The 19,397-nt window shown below is 34.4% G+C and overlaps 2 protein-coding genes across 3 annotated transcripts; one reads left to right on the top strand and one right to left on the bottom strand.

Annotated features, from left to right (window-relative positions):
* Positions 1 to 1,433: 1,433 nt before the first annotated feature.
* On the top strand, positions 1,434 to 8,788 carry LOC135689619 (deoxynucleotidyltransferase terminal-interacting protein 1). Of its 2 annotated transcripts, none has more exons than XM_065206915.2 (16): positions 1,434 to 1,714; positions 1,869 to 1,899; positions 2,313 to 2,359; positions 2,507 to 2,545; positions 3,007 to 3,112; positions 3,678 to 3,773; positions 4,516 to 4,572; positions 4,846 to 4,896; positions 5,297 to 5,322; positions 5,664 to 5,691; positions 5,858 to 5,916; positions 6,157 to 6,217; positions 6,888 to 6,956; positions 7,364 to 7,422; positions 8,028 to 8,113; positions 8,598 to 8,788. In XM_065206915.2, the coding sequence occupies exons 1-16, from the start codon at positions 1,548 to 1,550 to the stop codon at positions 8,672 to 8,674; spliced, it is 1,059 nt and encodes a 352-aa protein (XP_065062987.2). In that variant the 5' UTR covers positions 1,434 to 1,547; the 3' UTR covers positions 8,675 to 8,788. The 2 variants fall into 2 exon arrangements, with proteins under 2 accessions (XP_065062987.2, XP_065062986.2); XM_065206914.2 differs by having other exon boundaries at positions 1,439 to 1,714; positions 1,869 to 1,908.
* Positions 8,789 to 9,182: 394 nt separating this feature from the next.
* On the bottom strand, positions 9,183 to 19,343 carry LOC135689617 (KICSTOR subunit 2). Its single transcript, XM_065206912.2, has 13 exons — positions 19,180 to 19,343; positions 17,825 to 17,922; positions 17,137 to 17,271; positions 16,429 to 16,592; positions 15,842 to 15,925; positions 14,769 to 14,822; positions 13,714 to 13,861; positions 12,971 to 13,087; positions 12,309 to 12,403; positions 11,549 to 11,714; positions 10,914 to 11,012; positions 10,230 to 10,341; positions 9,183 to 9,402 (listed from the first exon to the last, which is right to left on the bottom strand). Exons 1-13 carry the CDS (start codon positions 19,190 to 19,192, stop codon positions 9,326 to 9,328), a joined length of 1,362 nt encoding a protein of 453 aa, XP_065062984.2. The 5' UTR covers positions 19,193 to 19,343; the 3' UTR covers positions 9,183 to 9,325.
* Between the last annotated feature and the right edge of the window lie 54 nt (positions 19,344 to 19,397).

Here is a 19,397-nt window from a genome sequence, read left to right as displayed (position 1 = left end):
CATGAAATATGATTAAAAAGTTTCTTTGTACGTTTTTAGCAAAAACTGTTTCCATAAAAAAACTTTTTAACCTCAAAAGATATCCAGTATATGTGGTGAGAGATCAAAACATAGAACCTTTGCATGTTCAAAAACAAACTTAAAAGGTTGGCAAATGGTAAGGCTGTGTCCATTAGGAATGCAATTTTAAGTATCTGTGTGATTACTTTCCAGTGACACAGGATGGATGGGGCACAATAGGGACAACAAAGATTGTTTTTCAGAAACTAAGGGTTCTATGTAGTTTATGGTGGTGCAAGTGATTGATGGCATTTTTACTAGATGTAACGAAGCAGATATATTGCATGTAGCTACTGATAAAAGTTGTAAGGTACTAGAAAGAAATGCACACCTTATTTGATGATAGGATCATTTGAAGACTTCCACTGCTGTGAGAATCAAATGTATTGTGGTTGCCAGTAAGCCTTTATTATTACAGCAAATCATTGATTTAGCCAATGGGGACTTTTTGTTTTGGGACTTAAGTAAAACTTTGGTTGCTTTAGATACTTTGTCAAGGAAGTCATCACAAACTTCTCAAAGCTGTTTCTAATCTTCAGTAAAAAATACACAGTCAGGGCCTGGTGGTGGGCCCCAATAAGGGTTAAATCAATCTTGTACACCTTGATGGAAATCCAATTGTTTTTGTGGAAATTGAGAGAATGAAGTGCCCCTAGGGTGCCAAAAAACTACGGACTATTGTCCCAGGTGGGGGGTACTCACTACTTTTCTATACGGGGTCTATGTCAGCAACTTTTTTGCTGACCCCCAAAAATTGAGCTACAGCTTTGAAGAGCCGCAAATATTGAGTCTCAAAATTTTGAGATCCTGAATAATTGTTACACATTTTGGACTACCATTTTTGTAGAGTTTTCTTGAATATCACAAAATTTTCAATCCCATTTCAATACCCTAAACAATAAATAATCAAGAGAGATGTTTCAAGATTTAAAATTCCCCTCTTTAATGATTCTCCCTACTAATTGGTTATCTTTTACTGCTTCGTTTTCACTTCTCAGACCCCAAATATTTAATTTTTCTTTACCTGTAATTCACAGAACCCAAATATATTTTTTTTCTAAAATCTCAGACCCCAAATATTGACAAGGACCCCCCCCCCCCCCCCCCCGTATAGAAAAGTAGGGAGTACCACCCCCTGTGATTGTAGTTTGAAATTTCCTATTTCAAGAGGGGATGGGCTGCAAGAATTTCAGGATAATTTTCAAGGACAAGGTGATGTAATCGATTGAACCTACATAGAGCTTATTGAAATGTAAAAATTGGCATGTAGGCATGTAGCATATTAACAAATGCTACGTCTAGAATGGGAAATATTTTTGTCAAGATACTTTATATTTACACACCACTGGCATCGAAGAGAGGTTGGTATAATTTGATACAGGCCTCGTTACGGCTACAGCAAGAAATAGATAGAAGCAAAACAGGTGGAAATCTAATCGGACTGAAAAAAACATCGATAATAAATTTTATAAGAGTTGGTTGTAAACATGGTTGAAAGTAGTCAGATTGGAAGTGAAGGAACAGCAGGTTCACTGGAACAAATCAAGACGCCACAAAGACAACAACACGGAAAGGACGGGGCAATAATCAGGCCACCATATCAACAACGAAGTTTTGATGGCACCCCACTTTCAAGTAAACTTAAAAGAAAGAGGTAATTCGAAATCACTAGTAGCTACTCTAGTTAATCATAAAGACTTTAGATTGAAAGATAATTTAACAGCCATGATTTATAGAATGCTTCTAGTTTAAAATTGATCTTTTTTACTTTAACTCTGTGAACAAAAAAATTTTCTTTTGTATTTCAGAGAGTCCTTGTCCGACGGAAGACATGAGCCGGTAAAACTGGTAAAGTTTATTTGAAGCTGCTTTATCAAAATTAAAGAAATCATAATATTCAGTATTTAGTTTCAATGATATGTAAAATACTAAACCCATTAAAAATTATATCGAATGAATAATGAATGATTTGCTAAATTATGTGTAGCTTAAAACTTTATTTTCATTAAAACATTTATGACAATACCGGACAAATGATATTCCAGGCATTTCACTCATTATTGTTATTCATTACCATCATCATTTTTACTTTAATAATCCCTTATTACAAATGGGTTTTCATATTAACAACAACACCATCCCAAGGGTTTCATTTGTACCACTGATCAGCTTTTTGTTTTAACCACATGTTAGCTTTTTGTTTTTATGTAACTTTTTTCTTTTATAGCAAAATCTGTTTTTGTTCATTGCAGGCCTCAAATCCATTCAACATGACCGCAAAAAATTTTCCTAAAAGAAGGTAACATGTCAAAGATTTGCACAGTGGTTAATTTCAGTTATTATCAATTTATGAACCCTATTTCATGGACCATACCAATAAATTAGAAAATATTGTTTCTTATTATTAGTTTTCAGTCAAGCTTCTTACATGCTAGCTTTCTTTTAGGCCCCTTGGCAAAACAGCAATTTTCATGAACAGAACAAGGTATTTTTTGAAAATTTTAGTCAGTATCATTCAATCTCTAGGTTTCTACTTTGCTGTATTTCATTTTATGAAATTGTTTATCTCTGGTGTTTAAAGATTCATATCGTGAGCAAACATTCTAGAAAAGTCATAGGAACAATCAGGCACCGCAAAGTCATTAGGCTAGCAGGGGCTATAGCCCCTCCACTTTTTTGCAATAATAGGTTAGAAAACTTTTTGGAAAGTTTACTCTAACTATGCTCTAACGCAACACTGAATTGTATACTCCTAAGGAGTAGCAGTTTTTCTTGACTGGGAGCCTTTTTTGTTCATTTTCTAGGTGTTTTTCTTGCTGTTTTGTTTTCCCCAATCTAATTTTATTTATCTTTATAGAGTCATATAATATATATTTTTTTTGTTCAAAGACTGCCTTTTTAACCACTGGCATTAAGATCTTTTGAAACAGTCATATTTTTCTTAAGAACAAGTACCGGATCAAACCCTGCTAAAGCCCTGGAGCTTGTTAGATCGGCCTTACAACCAAGTTTGAATGCTGACATTGAAAGGGTTCTTCAAAGTTACCAAGAGGTAAAATTTTCATTTTATACACATAAAACATTTTTTACTTATAAACAAATGTTAACATGTTTAATTTTTAACTTATAGCGAAGTTAAAAACTCTGACATATTTTGTCAAAGAGGTTCACATGTGGTATTAATTGCAATATACATATTAGCAATTACCAAAAGTCTATGGAATTACAGTTGGTCATCTCAAATCTGCAAGCAACCTTTTTCACGAGTATCCTATGTTATTTTGCATCCTATAAAAGTGGATTCTGAAAGAAGACAGTCTAAATTTTTGTTCTGATTATCAGGTTTAAGATAATATCTTGGAACACCAAAAAATAAAGAGAAAACTGTGTTTTATTGATGATGGTATATAATTTGTAGTACCCAGCTGTCTGGATGAATTTATAGGTTCAAAATCAAATAGTAATTATCTTTTGTCCACTCTCCACAATCCTTTGTCAAATATTATTTACATTTATATTGAATGAAATAAATCAAACAATGATAAGATATATATAGGAAATTGGAACCTGTACTTTAGAGTATAAAATGTTTTGAATATTTATTTTCTGTTTTGTAGATGTTCCGAATGGCTGCATATAACATTTCAGATAACACAAAAGAACCACTTACTGAGGATCATGTGAAATACATTTTGAGAAGAGCTTTAGATGAGGTGAGTTAGAATATGATAATCAAGTTTAGTCATCATGAGCTATCAGAATTGCATGTTTTGAATATACCAGGCTAGGATAACATTCTAACAGATTTTTCACGGTACAGAACTTGAAAATAGCTTTTAAAAAATAAAACATTTTACAACATATTAACTAAAAGCTTTTCTGTCTGACACTCCTCACAGCATAAAACGTCAGAATGAAGGTCCGAAAGAACACGATGAAATATATATATACCCAGTTGTGGATCGAAATAGGCAAATCAGAAAAACGCAAGCACAAGACCGGTATATATCGGTCAGTGCTCCGTGCCTAAAGAAAAATTACCACTGCAGTCCAAGAAAGAAAACAAACTCCTTTTGTCTACACAATGGCAGCTTTTTTGTTTGTATGTAGATCGATTCCAAAACTGCTAGATGGAAGGACGACCGGGCTCTGCCAACTATCTGAAACATGTCACCATTATAGAGTTTTGCACAATCTGGGTTGTCTACAAGATGTTGACCGATGGCAGAATCACTTTTTTTAACAGTAATTCTAGACCTACAAGATCAAGGAGGCTGTTCTCTTTGAGGGGCAGTTTTGTTTCTTATGTTGGAAGGAACATGCTGTTTTATCCTATCCCCCAATCCTTGGGTTGTGCGTCCTACATAGCCAGAATCACACTGGCACGTTAATTCATAAATAACCATCTAATGTTGCATTATATATAGTATTTTGAAATAAATTTTTATATCCTAGGCTAAGACACTGTTTCAAAGTGACAATAAGGAAGAGGAAAAAGATGATGAACCACAGGTAGATATATTGAAGTAAAGAATACAAGTGTTGATGTCAGTAAAATGTCAATAAGATATATGGTATAATATGCTTTAACATATACTTGGCATTTTAGATATCAATTTCAAGTTTATTGTAGCTGTGCTAACCAAATTTTCAAAGAAATTAGACACAGCTGTAATAATATGGAAAAGATTATGCATTTTGTTTAAGCATTGTTAATATCTGAGCATTTGTATAGCAAAATGCCATCACATACTAGTCAATTAATCAAAGAAGCTTGCTTTTTAGATGACAGAGAAGAAACGACCAATGCCAATTAAACCAGTTATAATAAAAAAGGTATGAAGCAAATCATGAGGACATTATTTTAATTATTTATGTAAAATATTCTGTTTTTATTGTAACATATTCAGGCATCTATCTTGTTAAAGAAGCCAGAAACGTTTTTTATCCTGCCTGGCTAAGTGAACTTTCAGGCCCATCAACAAAACACTACATGCAAAATGGAAAATTCGAAAATTCAAATTGAAAATCTTGAGACCAAAGTTTCAGTAGGCACTGAATTAAAAAAACAAGGAACATCTTAAGGGCTTAAGCCACTATTTGTTTTACAGAGCTATGGTTTTCATACTACTTTTTGATATCAGTAGCAATTAACCAACAATTAGATTTACTTTTTTAACTGTTAACTCATTTTTATTTTGGTAATGTAACAATGATTTTATCTATTTTATATCAGAAAAAAATGAGGCGAGAAGACCACAGGTAGGTTATCTTATTTATTTCCTGCTTTGCTTATTTATCAAATATTTTCTATCAAACAACTGCAATTTATTTTTTTAACTGAGAAGATCTTTTTCTCTGGCACAAGCTGGAAAAAAGTTGCTAGTGAAAAATTTGATTTCAATATCAAGAGTTAAAAATCAGTTATAAAGTACATTGTTTTTCATAAATGTTTTTGGTGAATAGACTAGAACCAATTTAGAATCATTCTGTTCTATGCATAAAAAGCTTCCAAGTTGAATTTATCACGAAACTGTTTTTTCTCATATACATGTATTTATTGATCAGCTTCATTTATAACAGCATGATGTTTTCATTTATAGACCAAGAGATGATTATGTTTACCCAGCAGTAAGTATAAGCTAGAGTCTTGCAGGTATCTTAACTTAAGCAAAGATACTAAACCATCTTTTGTTTTGGCTGTGAGGGAAATATGTCATATCTAATCTACTGTCCACCTTTATGATCTTATGCTCTTGGCAAAGGCTTTAAGCTTCAAATTTCATTTTTTCTTCAGTGGGATGAGGCAAGATTGATAGATGGAACTGAATTCATCATGGGTGTCAAGGCAAATAAGTAAGTTAGCACTTCTGTTTTATTGCTACTTCAATGACTGCTTTCTTGCTGTAAGAAAACTTTCAGAGTCAAGACTTGGACTGGCACCCTTACATAATTTGTTGCCTAAACTTTTATCATTTAATAAAGATTTTCAAAAAATAGTTTTCAATCTACATATTTTCACTGATACAGCTTTCAGTAAACAGCATTAGATTGTCTTGCTTGCAAAACTAATGCAGTTTGTACCTTTCAATACAGAATTCTAGGCTTTGCTTCTGCAAGAGGAAGACTTTATACAAGGCATCCAGATTTATTCAAGGTATGTATGATAATTTAAAGTAAGAACACCACAGAAACTTATTCATCTGCACCTATTTTCCTGCTATTTCTGCTATGTTTGGTTATTCTGTGCCACGTTTGTTGCTTTAATTTCAAGAATAGCTGTAGGCAAGATTAAAGCCCAAGTGTGTCCTGTTTAAATGGGTTGCCAGAAGCTAGCGTTTTGCTTGATACTACAGAAGTATGATACTGGGAACACCTATCTGATATTGCCAATTGTAAATCATACTTTTTTATAAGTTTATGCTTTAGGAATGTCATAGTAATGGTGTAAGAATGCCTTACTTGGAATACATTTATATCTAAATGTAAATTAAAAACAGTGGTAAATTAGTGACCTTTCAAAATAGAATGATGTGGGTATAAATGTAACTGACATGAAAAATCCCAAGTATCAATATTTTGATATATTCCAATACTCCATCGAGCATAAATTAAGGCCAAGCAAAGAATGCTTTGACTGGAAGCATCATGTTTACTGTTGGTTACGAATCAATTCAAAAACATGAATCATTTCTTTAAAAAGGGTCAGAATGTAAAAAGAGCAGAGGAAATATGAAGCAGTGTGACCGTAGTCTCACTAGTTCTATGATTGGCAAGTAGTATAGCCTTTAGTTCAATGTAATGGGTTTTGATTTATTTGTCAACAGTATATGGCTGATCAAGACGATAAACAATGGCTCTATGACAACGGGCACATGCCAATTACTGGAGGGAAGGTAACCTGTAACAAACTTATGTCCCACCAAGATTGAGAACAAAAATTTTCTGACAATGAGAACTCTGTGTCTAAAAATGCAGCCTCTTATTAACTTCATGAATGATTAATTCATTACAGTTCCATTGTTTTCAGAATGTTTATTTAAATGCTGTATGATTTAAGGGCATCCGGACAGGTTAATTTGCCTTGTGAACAAAGAGCTGTTTTAAATTCCTATAACAATTTAATGCATTAAATATCACAAATTATTTAGCAAATGTAGACTTTAGCATATTGGATATTATAATTGGTTTACATTCATTTATGGAATCTATTCTGAATAATTCCGAATCATGGAATTTTATTATCATTTATCAATTCATGTTAGCATTTTAATAGATTTTCTTCATAATTTTACTGTTTCAGGCCTTTGTAATGATCGCTGATGATATAAGGACTTTAGCAACAACGCATCAAGATTACAAGTGAGTTTGCTGCTAACCCCCAGCTTGCTAAATCCATTTATACCCACTCCATATGAGCTCCATATCCTCTATCCCATTTATTATTTACCTGCAAAGAACTTAAGAAAAACAGACTTTTTATTTTGAAAAAAATAAATGTTTCAGGCCATTCTAAGTCCAGGAAAATGTTGACCCTTCCTTAGGGCAATAAGCTTGATATGTGAAAACATTCCGCTGCAAAGCGATGAAACTAGGCGTGGTCTGGGTGTGGCACTTCAGTTACTTCTGTTTTCTTTGGTAACTGAAATTATTTTCATTGCCAGAACAAATTGTATGTAAACACAAAGCGTAGCTTTTGAGATCAAGGCCAGATTAAATCATTGATAGCAGATTAAACCACCTGGGGGGCGTGGCCATGGGCCCCCAACTTTTATGCAAAGCAACTAGTTTTAAAGCTGCAGTAAAGGGTAAGAAGCCTTGCCCTCCCCCCTCCCCCACTTTAAAATTCGTGGCGCGGGCCCTGTTATTTCATCTTGAAGCCTTACAAATTCATGGCACTCTTTGCATCACCTTTTCCTTCAACCATGGTTACTTGCCTCACATATTTTTCCATTTGATTTCATTAGGGATAATATTGGAATCAAAGCTGAAGATGTAAAGGGATTTGTTTTGCCACCTTTTCTCTTCCAAAAAATGAAAGCTGCGATAAGTCGTAAGTCAATACAATTATTAAAGGTGAATTTATCCAAGTATACATAGCAAGAAAGGTAACAGTTTCATTGAATGATTGTAATTACAGACCCTGATAATCATGCATAGGTCGAATGAGTCGATGCAATCATCACGTCTTCCAAATTTGTTTTATTCATAAATCCAGTAAGTGGATCTTACGTAAAGGAACAAATCGGAACCCAAATTTAACTCGGTGTAATCACTTTTTTCTTAAGCCGGCTTATTTCTTTACAGAAACCATAATGATATTATAAAAATATTAGTTGTTGAATACATGCATTAGTATTAAGCTCTTGGTGGTTACTAACAAGCCCAGAAGTAGCTCCAAATTGGCCGATAGAAAGCTGTTTCAGGGCACTTTGTGTGTTTTGCATGATTCTATTTGTCTTGGGATATCCGATGAATTGTCTTTGCTGCTAAAGTACCTCTAGGGTATCTTAGTTTTTGATGTTTTTTATTCTAAGGTGCTGCACTACTTCGTGATGTTAACAAAAGACCGACTGGATCTTCTTTGGTCGCCCAGCAAACACCGGAAAAATAGCAAAGACTTGTTTTGTAGTTAAAAATACGTTTTATTTTATTTCCGATTGTTATTTTAGAAAGTGTAGAGTTAATTAGTTTATTTATAAACAGCACATTGGGTTTCTCAGAAGTATTTAAAGGCTTAATTTTTCAATGTGTAGCTCTATCGTTCAAGGCTGCCTTAGATTTATTGGCATTTTTTGTTTAACAAGGAGTTTATGGTACTTACTGCCTTAATCTCAAAAATTCAACATGAAAAAACAAGTAAGCTGCGCATCATTATATAGGAGCGGAACTGTCAGGCTGAAATGAGATCAAATCACTAGTGAGAACTTCCTCCCATTCACCTCCAAAAGTGAAATCATCGTCATTTTTTCTCACTGTCAGAGTTCGCACGAATAGCATTACAAGCACCTTCCTATCTGAACACTTAAAACGCTCGATCTAAAAAACGTCAGAATCGCCACCATTCTTTGGAAATGAACATTGCCTTAAATAGTAGAATATTCGCATGGATACAATTTACCTTAAATAACACCAAAATTCTATCATAATCGAAAACTTACAATAGATATAAATTAAAAATTGTTAGATTTGATAGAAATCTTGCCAGCATTGTACATTCGGAAAGTAAAAAAGAAGAGGGGAGTCGCATCTTATTGCAAATAATTTAATTTCGAAACTTTTGCACCTGTCTTGGCTTCAGCATTTGGTAGTTCCTCTCATAGGTCAGTAATGATCTTGTCTCTGAAATAAATCAGCATTGAATGAAAAGGGACAGAAACAACTCTTTAGAGAAAGAAAGCTTCGAGATCAACAATGACGTTACCAAAAGCGGCAGAAGGTTTTTAACCATTGAAGCTGTATGGTGAACTTTCAACGGTGCATCAACGAACTCGATGCTTAAACATCTGGTTTAAAGTTCATGGTAACTTCAAAACTATTGACCAATACCAACTACTATTTTAGTCTATTCTATATTTCTCCAACGAAAAAAGAATAGTGCAATTGATAGCAGTGCTGAAGCTCGACACCTGATATGGTCCACTATCTCCTGTCTACCCAGAAGCAAATTTGTATTGGTAGTTGACTACCTATCTTTGATGGTTTATAGGCCGTGGAGAAGCTATGCTTATCGAGCAGTTTTCTAATCCTCTTCCTCTCGATGTGACCAAATTGCCTTTTACTGGATATAACTGGATCTCTTTAACAGACTCCTAAAACTGGAATTACAGATTGCTTGGGATTCTACTCACTCTAAATGAAAATTTGGTCATGGCAGGAACTCGAACCCTAAACCCTTGGATCTGTAGTCAGCGGTAACCACTAAGCCATCCTCACATCTAAATGGGTGCTCTTTGGCAACACTAGAGACGACACAAGCAGTGAGAAAACTGCCCCCCCCCCAACCGCATCATGTTGTTGGCTAAGATGTTTTCCCTTTTTACAGGCACTTCCCTTGTGTACAAATAATATATAGGACTCATACTTGTCTCACTTTATTGACATACTAGCAAAAGAAACTCGTTTTCTCGTATTTCGTCTAAACACTCACCTGGGCAAAGAATTCTTACCTGCCATAAACTTTGAAATGTGCGAGTCTCTTTCCTTTTTCTTTACGTTGAAAATGACAAGTAGAAAAATTCGAACGTCGACTTTGATGATGTAGTAGGTGCTTCCGACTTTCTAAAATCATTGATAAAAATATAAAAAATAATTTAAAACAACTGTAAATTCCCAAATAAACTCAAATGCAGATACAAAAAAACTCCACAGTACATAGATTGTTGATGTGGATATGATATTACGGAACAAGGAATCATAAGCTAGGGGGACCAATTTCCTTAAAGGAATTCGGCATAGGTAAAAGTGGCTTACAGCCACTTGTACCTGAGGGGTTGATCAACCAAATTACGCACAGAGAAAAACATGTGAACAGCTTCCGCCTTTCTGCGAATCGGCGAAACCCTAGAGAGGTTTCACGTGAATAGTTTCAAATTCCTTTCAAAAGCGCGTGCTCTGATCGAGTTATTTTTGCATGTCAAATGCCTTTAATCAATACGATAATACTATAATAATAATAATCTTTCAAATTTACCCAAGTTAACTTATTCTGTAAATTAAACTACTGATATCAATCAAAGCCCTGCCCTGTAATTTACTTTTATCTATCAAAGATATCAATCAAAGCACCGGCCCTGTATTTTACTTTATGTTTTATCTAGTCTCTGACTTTAGGGCTCGTATGGAGCACTTACATCATCAAAGTAGTACACGATTCTACCCGGATGGGCCAAATCAGCTGCTCGATCAATGAGTATCGAGATGACGTTGGGCCAGTGACTGGTCGGTTGTGGCTGAAAAATTACATACAAAGTAAAGTATGAGGAATGCAAAACAAAATTCTTGGATAAGCATGAAAAATGGTTTGTTCTCCAGAAAACGGTTCATTAACGTAAATTTAGAAAAATTAATAGAACTGCATGATAAGGTAGCGCCTGATAAGGTAGCGGGCTGCATGATAAGGTAGCGCCTGAGCTGTAAAAGCCTTAATTAGAATCTTCTAATTACAAGAAGCATTTGTGTCAATTTATTTGGTCTCTGCAGCGAAAGTCTCTGGAACAATTTGTTGCTTTACTGTCATTTGAAATATTTACTGCTTCTGGTAGAAAGACACCAAACCTCCCACCCTAAATAAATTGGTTGTATAACTATAACTATCTTACAGGAATCCACTGGACCACGACAAACCTTTAAAATCGCATAAAAAACGTTGTTGAGAGAAGTGAAGATGTCATAAAAAAATTCAAAAATCTAGTGCATCATACCTTGGTAAGACTTTTGGGAATTTTTGTAAAGACACTAAAGATGGATGGTCTGAAAGGATGATTACCTCTAAAAGACTGACTATAGCAGGATAAGTATCTTTGCCAGTGCGTCGTTCATGTTCAATATTGGGAAGAAAGTAGCCATGGCCAGGTGCCACATGATCCATTGTTGTTGTATCCAGTATTAAAGAAACGTTGAATGCTTCACTTTTTCGAATGAACGTGGTAATCCTGAGAACCGGGGTTAGATTATAGATAAAAGGAGACATTTAGGTAAATGGCTTCTAGGTATAAGATAAAGACAAAGATAAAGAGAGTGAGCTCTTGGTAGATAGGTTCATGAACAAGAGGATTTTATGAGAGAAGACCAAACCTAAGTTTAAGACTTGATGCCCCTTGGGCAGCTATTGCGGGGGATGAGTGTAGTGATTGGCACCAGGATTAAAAAAAGACCCCACATTACCTACTGGCAAGAAAAGCCTTCAAACTTTTGATGTTGTAAAGTTATGACAGTGGATCACTATCATTCGGCTAGAAAAAGAGGTCAATTAATGTCATTGGACTGAAAGCAGGCAAAACCCAGATAAGAACATTAATTGTTTTCACCTATATAAATTTGCCATGTGTGGTTTATGCAAGACATATGTAAGATGTATGCTGTATTGTTCATTTGTCTTTTTTGGTATATACAACGGATAGAAATTTCCTTGATATGTTGACAATTACAACACACAGAAGAAAATTTGAGTTAAACAGTCGCCAGGTTTGTATGTGCTAAAATGAAAGTATTTCTAGGAACTCAAAGGCAAAAAGTGTAAGACATACTTTGCAAAATAGTCGACTGTTGTTTTTGCAGTCAGTAACTTCATTTCCGCTTGATTAGTTTGTGAGCTCAATGTAGAGTGAAAATACAGGCTGAACTGCATGTACAAAAATATATAACAGGTTATGGATAAAAAATGGTAGCCACACTTCTTCATATCTATATAAAAAAGTACGTAATATCTACGATACAAAAAGGGATTTGTTTCCTTCAACAATAAATATTGTCTGGGTTGCACTTTCTATCTAATTCGTGTCTAATGAATATGTCTAATTTTCACCGTCTAGTCGCAGTTAAACACGTATATTCAAAAGCAGCGTAGATTCTTTCTAACTAAAAGCGTCTAAAATTTCCACAAGATAGTGCAGTTCTAAAACATCACGTGGCATGAAAATTTAGAATTCTGCATTACTATTTAACTGTGTATTCGAAACTTTGATACGAAAACAGTTATTAGGTAGGTGATACTATTCTAGTGTAAGTTAAGGTTTGAATTTACTAATAAGCTGAAGGTAACAAAAACAAGCCATGGGGTATCTAAATATATTTCCTGGAGGATTTGAGTGATGGGGAATGGGGAGATGGGTGAGATTGTCAGTGAGCTTTTAACCAATTCTCAGTCGAGGGCTTTGACTGGGCATTGTGAAGTAAAGCTTTTTAATACCTTTGAAATGGCTGCCAGTTGAACCTGGTATAACCATCTATATAGAGTTGGAGCATGCCAGCTCTTTCTAGATGCAATCATAGATGCCGGACTTTTAGCCGTTGTTTGAGCTGCTATCTGCAATGAAAAGAAGTCGCCTCAACCCGAGAAAATTATGTACAATAAAATTACAACTTCCTATGAATCTCATTTTTTTACTTTAGCCCCTGAATGAAATTGCTAATGAAACGTTTAGAATAACAAATAATAATGTGTTATTGCAATCAAACTACCATTATAAATTACAAATCACCAAGAGAGAAATATTTCAATCGACAATACTTTCACCCTCGTACATCGTTTCAAGGAAAATGTTCTCTGATGAGTTTGCTCTGAAGTTTGCCTTTAAATTTCAAAATTTTTGTGTCGTTACAACCCGTTTCACAAAAAAGAATAAAGCAGCCCTTGTCCTCCCAAGCATCGTCAAAAGGATCCTTCATCACACAACTTTATTGTTAAGATTTGGTAACATTTCTCAAAGATCAATGTGCGCAAGTGCAGCTGCTTTTAAAAAGATCACTCCGCCCAGAGTACAAACAGAATCATTATAACATTTATATGCTGTAAATTTGTCCAGTTTTGGGAAAGCACGTCCTATCGATGAAACCAGCTCTAAAGTTAGACATTTCCCATCAAATTAAAATAACATCTATCATAAACTATTGTAAGTTTTGTTTATTGTAATTGACGTTATCATATCATACCTCTCTCACTGTTCCAGGAACAACTAGCTGTGTCCATGAATTCAAGTCTGTCTGACACTGATAGAGAAGTAGCAAAGACGAGAAAAAATCCCATTGCTGCATTTTCACTTCAGCTTTGCAGAGACACTGCACAATTTCCGCTTCAAAGCTGCAAAAAGTATTCCCGTAAAACACTTCATTTTTAATACATGTTAAATTCTATACAGAGTTGTAGAGTACTACAATATTTTGAAAATTCGGCGTTTCTGTTTGATAGAATGATGTATGAAGTAGACATTGGAGAGCAGTTCTTGTATAATATGATTCGCTTTCCTACTAGGAAGAGGTTGCCGTTTTCACATACAAAATTAAAAATAGTTACAATGACGTCACTCTGATAAACCAACGAAACTTGTATTGCCTAACACCCCAGCTTCGTTCATTTGCTCGACCTTCGACCAGAAGCACCATTCTAGAAAATTTTATTCAAAGGAAAATGTCACTTTTAGCTTGCTTTAGAATATCAGAATAACCTCTCTGTATCTAGTCGCTAAATCCTCTCTCTAACTAAGTTCTTAGACAGTAAAAAATAGATTGAATAAAAAGCTTCTAGAGGAATAAAACTGACAAAGGCATATCATCATGGAAAAAACTTCCTGCTATCGATAAAGTAATGTTTTAGACATAGGTGGCCTAAACAGGCAGATCACAGAGATGTACTAATAGCATACTTGTTTGGCCAGCTTTAGCAATAATAACAATTAATCGAACGCGAACAAAACATGCTTACATAGAAAAAGGTTTTGATCTAGCGTCCTTTGTTTGCTTAAATACTACAGTAAAAGTTTAAAAATTACTGTCTATTAAAGGCAAATAAGTTTCATCAGCTGCTGTCAATTACTAAAATTACAAAAGAATAATGGGAAATTTTCGGACATTAAAAATAGAAAATTTTCGAACAGATCACTTTGAAGTAAGTCTAGATATAGATATCTTCATTATTGAGAGTGTTGGTTATTTGGTAATGTCCCTCAATTGAGGCTCACTGCAGTGATTAGTGAAAATAAAATATTTACCTGAAGCCTGTTTTCAGTGAATCCAATATTGGATGGTGAAATTCGTTGTTGTGTCTGAAAGAAAAAATGATTGAAGAGACTATAAACCTGCTAAATTCTATTTTACTTTGGGCTGTAGAAAAAACGGAAATACAAGAGGATTGGTTCACATCAAATGTTGACCAAAAATATGTAATATGGGCAACTCAGTAGTTTTAATATTATTTTGACATTTGAGCAACTGTCATTTCAGGTGTGAGCTCTCCCCTGTCTCTTAACCAGCTATTTTTACACAGACTGCCAGACTGTAGGCAGACCCTCGACTTTGGCAGTGTGTATAATGGTGCCTACCAGCATGGGTACAAATGATGAGCTCTAGCTTCTGAGTCGTCCTTTGCCAATACCAAAGAAAAAATAACTAAGCTTAGAATAACGCTATATAGCGTCAAATATCATCTTTAAAAGGATGTGACCATATTTTCTCAAAAATCATTCTGAATGTCATATAAGCAGAGATGTGCTCAGTGGACTTATAGAGCAAGATAGCTTTTAATATGCAACTCTAAACTTCAAGTTTTCACCCTAAATCTTGACACAAAGTGAAGAAACATGACACCCTTCCTCCATTCAAAACCCAATGATGAAAATTTTCCCAAGTGTTTTGGTAGAACATAATTTTTCCTAAGCTAGCATTAGCAGCTCAACTATTTCTCAACTGCTATCAAAATAAGCGGTTAAAGAGAAGTTATCAAAGACAAGAGAAGAGCTGGCCGAAGGATTGTTTAGATTTTGCATAAACGGTTCGATAAAGATCGCTGCTGCATATCACATCATCACAAACTACTGGAAATGTACAAAGGCTTAAAGCATAATGGATATCTAGGGTCAACTAATGAATATCTGGGATCCCTATGATAGCAAACTAACGTCACTGATATCTGGGATCCCTAGTCACTAACGGCTAATCATATTTAACCAAGGCAGATATTGGCTAATGCCCATTGCCAAGCAATGATGTGATTCACATGTGAAGAGATTCCTTCGTATTGCTGATACCAAAGAATACCTTCGTATCGCTGAAAAGAGTTGTTTACCTTTCGATAATATTGTCTATAAGTTTAACCAACTGATCTTCGCTTTCTTTATTTTCCCACCTATTTTTTGCCATTTTAATGTAACTTTGATTTCGTTAATGGAACATTTAGCTTTATTTTCTTAGAACTGAAAGAAGAGATTGCTTCAGGAAAGATGTATATCAATAATATTGTTTTTCAAAAATTGTCTTAGAACATTTCAAAGTAAGGAATGTGTGTTAAATGCTGATGCTTATAAAAAAAGAATTTTTCATCACTTGTTGAATAGAGCAATATTCCAGCAACGATAAATAAAAAAGAAACAAACAAAAAATACAAAAAGGGAAATGATTGTAAAACATGGGGCAAAATTGGATAGTCAATTTCCAGTTAAAAAAGACTCAATTGGGTTTATGCACAACTGATGAGTTGATTGTTTTTCAAATTTAAACCCAAAAAATTCAAAGTTTACTGTCCAGAAAAATTAGAGAGTTGTTTCTAAACCTAAAGCAATAAGACAATAGAAAATTTTAGACAAGCTGAGGACTTTTCTCATGAAGAATGGTTGTTCAATGGAAATAATCAACAAGGGCAGCTGAAAAGGATACAAGTCTATCATCTCTTTTCTAGCAGATATAAATTGTGAGAGCTGTTTTGCTAGATCACTGGCCATTGCCTCTGTTATGTCACTGTTCTCTTGTAAGGAGGCTTCACCTGTCAGTTCAAGTCTTTTTAAGTCTGTTTGAAGCTTGTCATAAAGTGGTCGAACCAGCTAAAAAACAAAGAACTGAATAACAATAGAACAATACTGGCTTTCTTTGCTCTTTTTATTTTCTAGGTTCTTTCTATTTACAAACAAAACTCTATGAATATCACTTATACAGTACTTTATAAGCCTTGTTCCTACTCTGGGGACTGCAATGAGTTTAAGTGATAAAACTGCCTAAAAAGGAAAGTAATAAAAGAGAAAAATTACTGTTTTCTATTCATTATCAGAGGCCTGGTGAACTCTGGAAAATTCCTGGTAGGCCCTTAAAAATCTTCATGTGGGCCTGTTTGATTTTTCTTCCATAAAAGCTTTTATTATTAGTAACATCAGATTTTTTGAGAAAAACCAAGTGAAGTAAGATCTAACATATTATAAGTGATGACAACAAAAAGCAATCAGCATCAAAATGTTGTGCCCCTAAAAACTTGATTTTCCTGGCCCATAAAAATTCCTACAATGTCCCTGTTCATTATCATTAACATGTTTGTACCATTTCAAACAAGAACAGTAAATATAATCAATTATTAAGGGTATAACAATAACTAACATCTCTCCGTAACAGTCTTCTCTCTATGTATGTTAATGAGGAGTACAGCTTCTCTGCAGAGACCAGATCAGTAAGCACACTACATAATTGCAGCCAAATACTTGCAGGAAATTTTGTTGCCTCTTTCTCTTTATCCTAAGAAACAATGAAAATTTCTAACTGAACACCAACATAATGATGATTCATAAACAAACCATCTTTAGCAAAAAGTATTGAATGATGTATAGGAATGAAACAAAGCCTATGTTTGATAAATAAACAATTGACTAGCTTGCTGTTTTTTGGAGAAATTTAAAAGAAGCCCCCAAATACCAATGAATCTGCAAAATTCTACACAATCAATTTTGCTTTTAGTCTCTTCATGCAAAGTTACTTTTACTAAAAGTTTCTACATACAGGTTACTGTCACTTAAAATCTAGACCCAAATACGCAAAAATATTCTAGCTTCATTTACAGTCACAGTTCCTGTCACAGCTTTTTAAGCAACTATTTATGGCTTGAAAATAGTCACAACGTTTGTACAAAGTTCAAATCCTACTATGTAGCAAGCTGTTGTTAACCATTTCGCACAAAATATTTTAAACATCAAATTTTATTTTCAAATGTCATATTAGATATTGCAAACAAGATTATAAAGCTCTAAGTCCTTAATTTAAAAGTAAAGCAAAGAATATATATTTGCCACACCGCAAGCTCTTTTGCTTGATCAAACATGAACTGTGAAACTCCATAAAAGAAAACTTCAAGAAAAGCCTCTCTACTTTTCCAAAGTTCTTGTGATGGTCCTAGAAATAAATTAAAACATGAAATTATATAGAAAAAATAATTTGCAAGAAAAAAAGGAAGATGTTTTTGCATACATGCAGACATACATATGGTAAACACAGAAAGGCTGGAGGTTCTTTGTAGACATGATTTTTACAGTTTGGACCATGTATAGAATGGCTGGATGTTGTTGATCAGTTTCTATACTTTGCTTCTATTGAGTGTGCTGCTGTTTATATGATATGACTCAACATGCAGAAAACCAGAGCCAGCAAGAGAAAATATTCTGGGGCTGATGCATCTGGATGACTTTATTGACTGATTGGATACAGGGTGAATACACATAAAAGGAGGAAACACTATGAAAGTTTTGTTGATTACATTACTGTGGATACAGAGACAATAGAAGGTGTTAATGGAAGGTGTTGATGACTATGACACAGGGAGGATGGAGAAGGGGGTGCAGGGGGTCAACTGCCCCTGCTGCTTTTTTATAGGATGAGCAGGAGGGGCCAGAGTGCCTTTTCATTAAAGTGCCATTGAAGCCGGCCAATTGTATTAATCAGTCATGAAATTCTGATTGTAGTGCTTAATTCATGGCAAAATTTCTCAAAACTTGTAAAATAATCATGTTTTCGGTCACTGGCTTTTTGTGCCAAGGATTTTAAGAGATCCTGTGTGTTGTATGACAAATTATACTTAGGTAACTCAGTACATTCATAAACCATAATTAAGAAAACAGGACCAGGACACTGCTCAATAAACATATCTTTTCAGTGTCCTAAAAACTACCTTTGGATGCTAGGTAGCAACATATACATATACAAATACAAAAAAAACACACATAGATGATCAAAATTTTTTTTCTTTTTAATCATGACTTATAAATGTACTGAGTTACCTAAGTATAATTTGTAAAATAATCCTTAAGTGGCATAAGAAAAATACTTTTATTTTGTAAGATATTGCTGTTTTTATACTTATTTATCAGGGCTGCCCCTCTCCCCCCCCCCCCCAAAAAAACGTTGTATCTCGGTCTTTGCCGCAAGCGGTCACATTACAGTAAGCTATCGATTGCAAACAAACACACCAAGTGAACAAATAAAAGATGTAATAAAAGTTAGTAAGTTTATAAAAAATCAATGGAAATTAGATAACAGGTATCAAAGAACTAAAAAACCGATGTCAAATGATCTTGCACTATCAAATAAAACGTTGGTGCCCGTTGGAGACGAAATGGCTAAAATAGAATCACACAATAACCACAAAATCACAACCTTGCTCAGCCATCTTTTTACCAAATATATTGTCTATGAAATGGCACAGTGAAATTCAGGCACAGCCTTTTTGTAAACAAAAATAAAACATTTTCAAATCTTCTGTCTACTCAAGCTCTCCTTTTGTGTTATGATATCTGTTTATGATTTCCGCCATTGCAGTTTAAAATGTTTATTCCCGTCCTAAAAATCAAACTGAGCTGAATTATTTTGCCTCG

The sequence above is a fragment of the Rhopilema esculentum genome, chromosome 5 (assembly GCF_057945365.1).
Source record: "Rhopilema esculentum isolate cy_ngs chromosome 5, ASM5794536v1, whole genome shotgun sequence".
Lineage (NCBI taxonomy): Eukaryota > Metazoa > Cnidaria > Scyphozoa > Rhizostomeae > Rhizostomatidae > Rhopilema > Rhopilema esculentum.
Note: the sequence above shows the minus strand (reverse complement) of the source record. Positions and strands in the feature narration are given on the sequence as shown.

What these genes read in the sequence shown, in the direction of transcription:
- LOC135689619 (XM_065206914.2), top strand. Translation starts at nt 1,548, where the DNA reads ATGGTTGAAAGTAGTCAGATTGGAAGTGAAGGAACAGCAGGTTCACTG. An exon ending in AAAAAGATGATGAACCACAG is followed by an intron (nt 4,573 to 4,845) that starts GTAGATATATTG and finishes CTTGCTTTTTAG; the next exon opens with ATGACAGAGAAGAAACGACC. An exon ending in ATGATTATGTTTACCCAGCA is followed by an intron (nt 5,692 to 5,857) that starts GTAAGTATAAGC and finishes TTTTTTCTTCAG; the next exon opens with TGGGATGAGGCAAGATTGAT.
- LOC135689617 (XM_065206912.2), bottom strand. An exon ending in TCACTGAAAACAGGCTTCAG is followed by an intron (nt 13,862 to 14,768) that starts GTAAATATTTTA and finishes TACTTTTTGCAG; the next exon opens with CTTTGAAGCGGAAATTGTGC. An exon ending in CATTTCAAAGTTTATGGCAG is followed by an intron (nt 9,403 to 10,229) that starts GTAAGAATTCTT and finishes GATTTATTTCAG; the next exon opens with AGACAAGATCATTACTGACC.